The following is a 12,257-nucleotide window of genomic DNA, read 5'->3' on the forward strand; positions in this document are numbered from 1 at the left end:
CATGCCAAGGAAAGAGCAATTGGCTAATTCCTAAATTCATCAACTTAGGTTCCTAGAAGCTGGTCTTTTATGAAATTTTTATTGGTTTTCAGTAAAGGTGTGAAAAGGAGAATTTATTGAGCTTCCTTAAAAAAAAAAACTAAATTTTTTTCAACTCAAAAGACTATCCTTTTTTAAGATTAGCCTTTCTTATTTGAGAAGCCATCAACAAACGCTTTCTCTGACTGATCGTGACATACATAACTGGTTTGTTTATGCAATTTTAATGTCATTTTTTGGATGTGGATAGAGGCAGAAAAAAAGAGAAGACATCCTGGGCCCAGACTGCAACACAAACACAGAACTGACATGACAGCTGTGGGGGATGTGGGACAGAGAGACAGGAAGGAGGAGCCCGGCCAGGGTTGCAGGGTGCAGTAAACTCAGACTGGGTAGCTAAAAAAGCCTTCTTAGGGAAGCATTGAAATGCAGGCCAGGGAGTCTGGACTTACAGGTACAGCTGAAGAGACCAGAACATTTAGAAGGCAAGACTTCCATTTAGAAGGCAAGAGTTCCAAATTCTACATTCTTCCCCAATCACATGGATGAGCAGTAGGGTCTACATTTTTCCTTTACATGCACCTGCCCAAACCCAGTCTTCAGCCATTGCTGCAATGATTAAACGTATCCTTTATAAATAATGTAAATACTTAATTCACAAACTTATTACCTGAGGCTCTTATGTCACTTATGAGGCCCAGGGTTATTATCATCAATTCTGTATAAAAGTTCCTGAAGAGCAGCTGGGCATGGTGGTTCATGCCTGTAATCCCAGCACTTTGGGAGGCCGAAATGGGTGGATCACTTGAGGTCAGGAGTTTGAGACAAGCCTGGCCAACATGGTGAAACCCCGTCTCTACTAAAAATACAAAAATTAGTCGGGTGTGGTGGCAGGCACCTGTAATCCCAACTACTCAGGAGGCTGAGGCAGGAGAATTGCTTGAACCTAGGAGGCAGAGGTTCCAGCGAGCTGAGATCACGCCACTGCACTCCAGGGCGACAGCGTGGGACTCCGTCTCAAAAAAAAAAAAAAGTTCCTGAAGGGCAGTGGTCCTTCCTATTTGTTTTACTTACCCAGAACCCCAGCACAGCATAAATCTGACAATACACTAAGCACCTATTTTTTATGACTGTGACAATAGTAACTTCCTTGTGTAAAACTCACCAATGTTGTATTAAAAATCTTTACAAAACTTCTTCTTTCCTTACTCCTTATATGATAATTAATCCAAGATGGATTACAGACTTAAACGTTAGACCTAATACCATAAAAACCCTAGAAGAAAACCTAGGTAATACCATTCAGGACATAGGCATGGGCAAGGACTTCATGTCTAAACCACCACAAGCAATGGCAACAAAAGCCAAAATTGACAAATGGGATCTAATTAAACTAAAGAGCTTCTGCACAGCAAAAGAAACTACCATCAGAGTGAACAGGCAACCTACAGAATGGGAGAAAATTTTTGCAATCTACTCATCTGACAAAGGGCTAATATCCAGAATCTACAAAGAACTCAAACAAATATACAAGAAAAAAACAAACAACCCCATCAAAAAGTGGGCAAAGGATATGAACAGACATTTCTCAAAAGAAGACATTCATACAGCCAACAGACACATGAAAAAATGCTCATCATCACTCGCCATCAGAGAAATGCAAATCAAAACCACAATGAGATACCATCTCACACCAGTTAGAATGGCAATCATTAAAAAGTCAGGAAACAACAGGTGTTGGAGAGGATGTGGAGAAATAGGAACACTTTTACACTGTTGGTGGGATTGTAAACTAGTTCAACCATTATGGAAAACAGTATGGCAATTCCTCAAGGATCTAGAACTAGATGTACCATATGACCCAGCCATCCCACTACTGGGTATATACCCAAAGGATTATAAATTATTCTACTACAAAGACACATGCACACGTATGTTTATTGCGGCACTATTCACAATAGCAAAGACTTGGAATCAACCCAAATGTCCATCTGTGACAGACTGGATTAAGAAAATGTGGCACATATACACCATGGAATACTATGCAGCCATAAAAAAGGATGAGTTCGTGTCCTTTGTAGGGACATGGATGCAGCTGGAAACCATCATTCTCAGCAAACTATCACAAGAACAGAAAACCAAACACTGCATGTTCTCACTCATAGGTGGGAACTGAACAATGAGATCACTTGGACACAGGAAGGGGAACATTACACACCAGGTCCTATTGTGGGGAGGGTGTAAGGGGGAGGGATAGCATTAGGAGATATACCTAATGTAAATGAGAAGTTAATGGGTGCAGCACACTAACATGGCACATGTATACATATGTAACAAACCTGCACGTTGTGCACATGTACCCTAGAACTTAATAAAACAGAGAAAAAAAAAGCAAGAAAAAAAAAGCTCTATGACATCAAAATGCACGAAAGTGAATACTCAAGAGCATATAATGCTAACAATAAATTTTACTATTGGAGAAATGAAAGATTAAAAAAGAAATTACTTGCATTTAACTAGATAATAAATCAATACAGGTATCTGAATTAAATTTGAAATATTTCAAAAAACAGACCCATGTTTAATATCCTAAAATGTAAGTAGGACTATCTGCAGTCAGCCTTTTTGTTCAATACGTCACCAATACAGTTAGACTGGGACTACACGTGTCACAGAATCCCCTGGCTGGCCTGGACAGAAAGCAGCCAAACAGGAAAAGAGAGAATCTGAGATGAGGAGGGAAGACACAGAATGAAGGGAGGTGGAAAGGCAAAGGATCCGAAGTCCACTTGGTTGGAAAAATGCAGAGACAGGACTAAACCTACTTTGTTACCCAAACTTTACAATTGCCATTCCATGTTGTAGAAACTACTAAAATAAAACCAGCTGGTTTAGGAAAGTTTACACTCTCTCAAAAAAACCAAAATCCCCAAATTATTATTTTCTAGTCTACTTATTTTTGTTTAATGTTCCCACTACTGTTGAAAGTTTTCTTTTTTTACTGCAAGGAAGGTGAGAGCAATGGAATGACTATCAGTTCATAATTACAAGAAGTCGTAGACAATAGAACAAAGTAGCATGGTAGAAGCCTCTCCACTTGAGTCATTTTAAGTGGATGCAGAAATTTAAAAGTTTCCTTGTCTAAATTTAAAAGTTGGACAAAGCACGTCCTTCAGTCAGTTTTTACAATAATGTGGGGCCCTCAGTGGGTCTTTTCCATCATTCATTTCTAGGAATGACCAAATTTTTCACATGATAATAAATCAATCCTGGGGCCAGCAAGCATACCCACAATACAAAAGTACATCAAAAGGAACCCAGTTATAATCACCACATTTCCCCAAGGAACATCACTGAATTGTTAGAGGCTTCTACTGGGAAGAGAGAACACAGAAACAAGCACGTTTCACTTCCCATAAAATATATTTGCCTTTGTATACCCCAAACAAGCTATACATAGCTCAAACGCTTGCAGATAGCTGGAAATTTCCAGGACATTCTTTCCCGGTAAAATTCTATTAAGGAATAAAATATTTTCATGATATAATTGGAACTCTTAATAAAGGAGTCATTAAAATTATATTTAAAATCTGAAGTCATTTCCCATAAAGCTAATTTTGAAAACTGATCTAATCTAGAATGTTAAGATCACAAATTCTCTAATCACTGAAAAAAGAAGGCAATACTATTATATAGACTCAGAGAGAAAATGAAATGGTACCTATGTTCATTTACGTGAGATTTAACTGTCATAATCAGCTTACTCAGAATCACACTGCAAGTATTCAGAAGCTGCAGCTGAAACAGGTGAAGCAAAATGACCTGGCAATACTGAAAGGGAAAAGTAGGGGTCTTGAATTTAGACACATGCAGGCTTGAATCCTGATGGAGCTACTCACTAGCTATGTGACTTTGGCAAGTCTCAGTGTCTCTGAACCTGTTTCTCTGAACTCATCATCATTCTATGAAGATTAAGTTGGATAAGCTAGGCACAGTGCCTCACGTCTGTAATCCCAGCACTTTGAGAGGCCAAGGTGGGCGGAACAATTGAGGTCAGGAGGTCAAGACCAGCCTGGTCAACATGGTAAAAGTCCATCTCTACTAAAAATACAAAAATTAGCTGAGCATGGTGGTGTGCCCCTGTAGTCCCAGCTACTCGGAGAGAATCACTTGAACCTGGGAGGTGGAAGTTGCAGTGAGCCAAGATGGTACCACTGCACTCCAGCCTGGGTGACAGAGTGAGACTCCATCTAAAAAAAAAAAAAAAAGATTAAGTTGTATAATAAAAGCAAAACACCTAGCATAATACCTGGGACATGAGAGTGCCCAAGCAAGTGACCAAAAGTACTGTGAACATGGCTGGGAAAGACAGTGCAACCATCCTCACTGCTTCCCAAGACTGAATATTTGGGAGACATTTATATTAGAGTAAAAACGTACAGTAAGCAGTGTATAGTATTTAAGTTGAGTATTTAAGTATGGAAAGTATTAAGCTGTTTAAAAGCAAAGGTAAGCACAATCAAAGAATGAAATGTTAATTTTTAATAAGAAAAAGTTCCAGTTTCCATGATGTCTGTCATGGCCAAATAATATCCACAAAATTCCAACATAGTTAAAATCAGGGAACTTACTTATGAAGGGCATAAATCTAGAGCTGTTCATTCCTTCAAACACATCCATTTTGCAGCACTGACTGTATGAGACACTGATGATATAAACATGAATAAGACAAAGTCCCTGACCTTATGTAACTCAAAATCTAGTAATAGCATAGAACTAATCATAACACAAAACAAGTTGTAACACAACCTAATGAGTGGTGTGTTACAAATAAGGATGCTTCCTTTAGCAGAGGTGTACTAAAAAAATTAAAATAGGCTGGGCACGGTGGCTCACGCCTGTAATCCTAGCAATTTGGGAGGCTGAGATGGGTGGATCACCTGAGGTCAGCTGTTCAAGACCAGCCTGGCCAACATGGTGAAACCTCATCGCCACTAAAACTAAAAAAATTAGCTGGGCACAGCGGCACCTGCCTGTAATCCCAGCTACTCAGGAGGCTGAGGCAGGAGAATTGCTAGAACTCAGGAGGCAGAGGTTGCAGTGAATGCCACTGCACTCCAGCCTGGGTGACAAGAGCAAAACTCCATCTCAAAATAATAATAATAATAATATTAAAAACAAATAGAGATGGAAACCCTATTCCCAAAGAGTTCAGTGTGGCAGGACAAAACAGCAAGTGACTGCAACAGCATTTAGCCACAAGCTGCAATGAAGGAGAGAACATCTCAATTTGACTGGAAGAGTCTGCAGAGACCTCAAGAAGAGGTTTGGCCTGAACTAAGTACTGAAGGCTGAGCCAGAAGGAGGTCAGAAACAGGTGGGAGAAGAACAAAAGCAGCATATGCGAAGAACAAAGGTATTCATGTGTATGTTGTGTTTAGAAAATGGAGAAAGTCTAAATGACTGAAAAGTAAAATGTCTGCGAAGTGGGGGACAGGATAAGTGATGCTGCTAGAAGAAGACCAACAACAGATTATTAAGGGCGCTGAGGGCCATATTCCTTTTGATACTGCCAAGTAAGTACGGGTTTTTAGCCTGGAAACGTGATCAGATCTGTTTCAAAAGATGAGTAATGAGAGAATGGAAAACAGACGAGGTAGGGAGAGAGATATGGAGAGGAAATCTAATTAATGCAATAGGTCAAGGGAGAAGCGAGGTATGCCTACCATGGAGAAATGGCAACAGAAACACAGAGAAGGGAATGTCAGAGGCTTCAGAAAGTTATTTCAGAGGCGGAACCAGTATGGAAGCAACTATGGAAAATACGGGAATGAAGTAGGGTAGAGTAACTGGAAGAGATGATATTGATGCCTAACTTTCTATCTGGGGAGATCAGCTATGTGAAATTATAGGAAGAAGAGATTTGGAAGGTAAAGATGAGATTAATTTAAGAAATATGGAGTTTGAAGTATTTATGGAACATTCGGTTAGAATGAGGCAGGCAGAAATCTAGATTTGGAACTCAAGAGAGAATTCTGGACTAGAGAAACAGAACAGGATTATCGACATATGAGTCAATGGTTCTTTTGTTCTTTTTCGAACTATTCTGAGATCTACTGGAGTTATAAACTCTCCAGAAAAAAAATTTACATACACTTTCACGAACTTCACCAATTCTCTAAAGACCATTCACAGACCCCAGATTAAGAACTCCAGCACAGACAGTAGGCAAAAGAAGATGATGTCATATGAAGAAGAGAATCAGGATAACTGGATAACTAGCAATCTAAGAGTTTGAGTTGAGGAAGAAGAAACCCTGGAAACTGAGAAGTGGTTAGAGATTCAGAGGGAAGAGATGAGACTACATAAAGTTCAATATCATAATAGAAAGATGTTAAAAGGAATCAAAACTACTGGACATAGCCATGAGGTGGCCACTGGACACATCTATATAGAGGGCTACAGTTTTATGTATAAAAATAACACAATCTACCTTTTGCAGGACATAATCTCTCCCAATGACAGTTTCATGATGAGTCATAAACACTGGGAACTCACCCTCTCTATACTCCATTAACACCTCTTTTTCCAAAACTAAAGTCATCTATAACCAAAAGTATCCATTTGGGTAATGGATGGCTTCATATTTAAGTATAATCTTTGGCCAAAAATCAGAGCAAAACAATCAACTTGCATAGATAATGCTCCAACTTCATAGCAGGTAGAGTTTCAGCTTTCCTCTGTCTTGCCCTTTGCCATTAATGCGTAACAAAACAGATTTTTATCTTCAAGTCCTCTAAGTATCAACCGGCAAATACTGCCTGGGATAGCCTCAACTAGCAATGACAGTATAACTTTCAAGATTATTTAAGTCTCAGACTATAAAAGTTGTTCACTGTCTTCACGTTTTTAATTGCCCTGGCACATCTGCATGTCAGGCAAAACACTGACTGCAGTCGATACTATTATTGATACTGAACTTCTAGGAGCCATCAGTGGGGGATCTCAAGCTTGCAGAACTTCCCAAGTGAGACTAAAAGTCAGGGCACTAACCAAACAAGTGAGGCCAGCAGAAAATTAAAACCTGCTTTAAGAAAACTTAAATATTTCTAATGAGGTTAGGCCCACAAAATACAGCTACTTTTTCAAATTCTTTAAGCTGCAAAATCTCCTTTTTTCCCTCTGTCCTTCATTACTTTTCCCCCTTCTTTCTTCAAGCTATATTAGCAATTACCAATTTTTCTTTCTTTTCTTGAGCTAAGGTCTCACTCTGTTGCCCAGGTTGGAGTGCAGTGGCACAATCACAGCTCACTGCAGCCTTGACCTCCTGTAGTTAAGTGATCCTCCTGCCTCAGCCACCCAAGTAGCTTGGACCACAGGTGTGCGCCACCATGCCCGGCTAATTTTTGTATAACATTTTTTGTAGAGACAGAGTTTCTTCATGTTGCCCAGGCTGCTGAACTCCTGAGCTCAAGCAATTTGCCCACCTTGACCTCCCAAAGTGCTAGGATTACAGGTGTGAGCCACCACGCTCAGCCCAATTTTTTTTTTTAAGAAAAGAAACCACAAGAACTTTGGTATGTTTGTAAAAACATCTAAGCCATGTTCACATCAGTCCTTATCATAAATCATCTTTTCTCTGACCTCCCTCCAATCAAAATCACCTAGAAGACATTTTAGAAAAGGTGTATCTTTTTATTTCAGAATTAACAAAGCAAAAGATTATGTTTAAAATCTCAATTCAAGGGTTCAGACAAATAATATAATACTATGATCCCTTTTTCTGTAAAGGAAAAGACAATTCACTGGTAGGCTTAGAGTTTCAGCTCCCTGGCTTGCCTGGTGGTATTTTCCACTGCAAGACCCAGAGAGCTAACAGGAGGTTAGGGCAAGAGACCTGTTCTTTAGCTGAGGCAGTAAATATTTACAATTCTTCACAGAGCAAGCCATCAGCCAGAATTGGAAAAACATTTCTTTATAGTTATCTTACTTGTCACTTATAAAAATGCATTTTAGAGTTCTCTTCTCTATATAAAATTAACAGTCTAGTAAAGATATGTAGTTTTAAAATATAGAAAAACACAAATTGGTGAAGACATCCCTTTTTTTATTAAAACCAGATACATTTTCAGTTTTTTCCTCACTAACTCAAACTCCACCCAAAATTGGCAAACTTTTCTCCCAGTTTTATTACTTCAGCAAGTGATTTTTTCTTAAATATTTCTACCTTGATCTTACTACAACAGCATTAGTAACTGGGGAAAAAAATACACCAAAAGAAAACTAACTGTATAAAGCACCTGGCCAAAGATAACTCAATGTTTAGGAGTCGCACATATTTACAATAATATACAGGAAAATAAGTTGGACTCATCCTAACTTTTAGGTCAAATTTCTGAACTTTAGACACATACAACTATGTTGAAAAATCAGAGATACATTTTGAAGGTAATGAAAAATACAATACATACAAAAGATTATTTAAGAGAAGACATTTTGTAGAAAAGAGTCTCCCAAGGAAATTGATGGAGACATTGGAATAGTTACAATGAAAATTAGCAAAAAAAGAAGGGAAATTTCTGAAAGACAAACAAGAGGGAGTAAAATAAATTTTCTCCAATTTCCAAAAGCTAACAAAAAAGAATCATTTGTGTGTAGACAGATTTAGACCATAGGCAGTGCTCAGCTCCAAGCATTTATCTTTCAGCTTAGGGAATACTGACTTCATTCAAAGGAAGAATACAGTGCAGTGATTAATGAACACAGGCTGGCCGGGTGCGGTGGCTCAGGCCTGCAATGCCGGGACTTTGGGAGTCCGAGACAGGCAGATTGCTTGAGCCCAGTAGTTTGAGATCAGCCCAGCCTGGGCAATATGGCAAAATCCCATCTCTACTAAAAAACCCCATCTCTATTTTAAAAAGAGCACTGGCTCTGGAGCCGGAATGTCTGGGCCTTTCTGGCTCTGCCACTTACGGGCTGTGGCACTTCAGGTGCACAACTTAATTAACTTCTCTGTGACTCTACTTCCTTACCTGAGAAAAGAAGATAATATGATAATGGCCACCTCACAGAGTTGTAAGGATAAAATAACTTATTTAAAGTGTTTAGACAGGGCCTGGCATAAAGTAAATGCTATGACACGCTAACTTCAGCTAAGTTTCCATCATGAAGTCCATATGATATCGCAGATCCAAATTCTGCCTATATTCCAGTGTAAGAAGGTAACTCTGAGAGGCAGTTCAAGTTTCAGTCAGGTTGTTGCATGTCTCTCCCTCTTGCCTGTCAGCAAGCTCCACCCGACTCATCTGCTTCCCGTATATCCTTCCCACATTCATCTTCAGGGGCTCCCTGCCATGTGCAGCAGACAGCCAGAGCTCCCAATGATGGTGCACACCAACCTTTCCAACGTGAATTCCCACCACCACCCCAAAACACTTGGAACAGGCTGACCTAGCCACTGACCCCTAAATGACATTATGGCCACCCTACTTCCACATTCCTTCTAACTGCATCATCACCAAAGTCTTTTAAGAATCAGTTGAGGCCAGGCACGGTGGCTCACACCTGTAATCCCAGCACTTTGGGAGGCCGAGGTGGGCGGATCACCAGGTCAGGAGTTTGAGACCAGCCCAACCAATGTGGTAAAACCCCATCTCTACTAAAAATACAAAAACTAGCCCGGCCTCGTGGCGTGCACCTGTAATCCCAGCTACTCGGGAGGCTGGGGCAGGAGAATCACTTGAACCCAGGAAGCAGAGGTTGCAGTGAGCCAAGATCGTGCCACTGCACTCCAGCCTGAGGACTGCATTTCCAAAAAAACACAAACAATAAAAGGGATCAGTTGAAGCCCCTCTCTCTAGGAATCTTCTCAATGATTCTGATTTTTTTTTGAATTCCTATTTGAATATCTGTCTTATAGGACTCATCTGGTATCTACAGAAATATGTGATTAACTCTATGAGTGTTTTCATACCCCCCAAAACTAGTAAATGTTTGGGACACAGACAGTGTGCCATATATGTCTTTCAATCTTCCTCAGTGATATGCCAACATTACGGACTCAATTAAAATTCTCTAAATTCTGAAGAAATTTAAACACTTACTTGAACCGTGACAACTGCGGCTCCTTGGCATTTCTTACCACTGCTGCCTCTGCACTCCAAATGCAGTGTGGTCTGTTCTTCACGATTCACATACTGCTTTGGCATCGTGTCCAACAGCTCACCATCCAGAGCAACCTGCTGAGATTCCCGAAGAGCTGCGTTTCTGAAAAACATCATCAGGAGGTAAAAGAAAGTCTTAGGAAAGGTTATATGATAAGTGATAAAGGCTTCCAGTTACCCATAGCCAGCATTATAGCACAGCAAAATACGCATATACCATAGTAACAGAGGACCAAAGGTTGTGAGCCAAGACTTACCCAAATCATTCCCCTGGCAGAGAGGTTAAAGAGAAAGCTAAGAAATGAAAGAAAAGCCTATAGAAAAGTGAGACAACTTTATAGCCACAAACAAAGCTTCATTTAGAATCCATGTTATACCAACAGACCCTACAAGAACAAATGAGAATTCTATCCTAACTTAGTCATCCTCAAGGGGTGCCTTAATTGTAAGTACCAATGACTTCTTAGGTATTAGCAACTCAAAATGAAATGTCAAAGACCAAGAAAGCTAATGGCATACATGGGGTGTCAAAACTGGTCTAACTGTACGTATCATTACATTAATGGGCAGGTGCTTATATGTGCACTCAACACACACTCAACAAATGCCTGGACCAAAAATAGCCAAGGAAAAAAATATCAATAAGAAACTGATTCACATAGGATTTGTAAAAGTGAGGCTCGCTTACTGTTAACGAAACACTTACTCTACATATATGCTCCTTCTCACAAGATCTCAAGTTAGATCAAAACCTTAAACTGTTGATCATTTTGTATCCACCATGTGAACTCAAAACACTTAATAACTTTTCCACACTTCAATCAACGTTTATGTCAATTTCTTAAAGAATATGGAGAGGTAAAGAGTACAGCAACAAGAAAAGAAAGGAACTCTCACTTCGCACCTTTCCAGCACCATCTTTCCAATATCAGAAGATCTCTTCATGAGAAGCATAAGAAAATCTTAGCTGGCACTGCTGATGCTCAGAAATGCGACCACAGGAAACGAGAAATTGATAGTCAGAGAGAGTACCACATAATTTTGATGTGAAATTATAAGACTTGTCACAACTTGGTTAACCAAGTGAACCATCTGGGCCAGGCTGGGCAAACTATCCTCATGGTAAAAATGCTGACGAGGAAGCCACTCCAGGTAGCAAATCATCCAGACTATCAAAGCCACCAGCATGGGAACATGATCCTTGAGGCTGCACAGTCTTACCTGGCCTGCTGTTGCAACAGATTCAGGTCTGTGCACACCAGCTGGGTGGCGTCCTTCTGACTCAATAGCACAGCGGAGGAAATAACTGGCACAGGAGGCTTCACTGGGTGCAGAACGAGGGGAGGCTGGGGAGCCTCATGCTTCCGCAAGTTACTTAAAACTCTTTCTTTAGCTGAAAGAAAATTAAGTCATATATACTGAGCAATCAGGTGAATTAGCAGGAGATCAGAAGCATGTTGTACAATTCAGTAGCATTCCTATCCTCAAAAAGTTTACAGTCTTATGATAGTTAAAGAGTTAAAGCTCATGATCTTAAATTATTACCCTAGACAGGCCTTGCATGACATGCTAAGAAGTTTGGACTTGATATTAGTGTAAAACTACTATCTAGTGCCTTACACTAATATCGTGTGGATCTCGTGAACAGCTCTATGCAAGCTTGAGTGAGATGGTAGCTATCATCTGAATAATAGTTTAAGTGAATGGAGTAGGTCTGGAGGCAGGTAACCTAGTTAAGGTTTTAATGCCATCATCCAGAGTTCAGAGGAATTGAAGAAAAAGGAATAAGCATTATGGAATATAGCTGAGTTAAAAATCTGAAATCAGGTCAAGGTTTGAACAGGAGGACTGGATGCAGTAAGAGATAAAATGAATGAAGACATATGCATAAGCTCCTTCAGCACTTCTATTTATGCAGTCATATAGTCCATCAGTCATTTACTTATTCATTTACTCAATAAATGATTTATGGAGTCCAAATAAGCAATCCATTGCCACACACACACACAAAGGTGAACCTCTACCATGCAACTTTGCCCTAGATTACACATGATC

General features: G+C 39.8%; 1 protein-coding gene across 3 annotated transcripts in view; it reads right to left on the reverse strand.

Moving 5' to 3' along the window:
• The window catches only part of EPG5 (ectopic P-granules 5 autophagy tethering factor), a 134,688-nt gene that overhangs the window by 45,843 nt on the left and 76,588 nt on the right, over positions 1 to 12,257 (reverse strand). For all 3 annotated transcript variants that reach the window (XM_017857824.1, XM_017857823.1, XM_017857825.1), the window contains exons 26-27: positions 11,424 to 11,595; positions 10,143 to 10,305 (exon numbers count right to left, since the gene is read on the reverse strand). In XM_017857824.1, the coding sequence (XP_017713313.1) occupies positions 10,143 to 10,305; positions 11,424 to 11,595 (335 nt within the window). The remainder of the gene's footprint in view (positions 1 to 10,142; positions 10,306 to 11,423; positions 11,596 to 12,257) is intronic.

Source organism: Rhinopithecus bieti, unplaced genomic scaffold (genome assembly GCF_001698545.2).
Source record: "Rhinopithecus bieti isolate Rb0 unplaced genomic scaffold, ASM169854v2 scaffold_42084, whole genome shotgun sequence".
Classification (NCBI taxonomy): domain Eukaryota; kingdom Metazoa; phylum Chordata; class Mammalia; order Primates; family Cercopithecidae; genus Rhinopithecus; species Rhinopithecus bieti.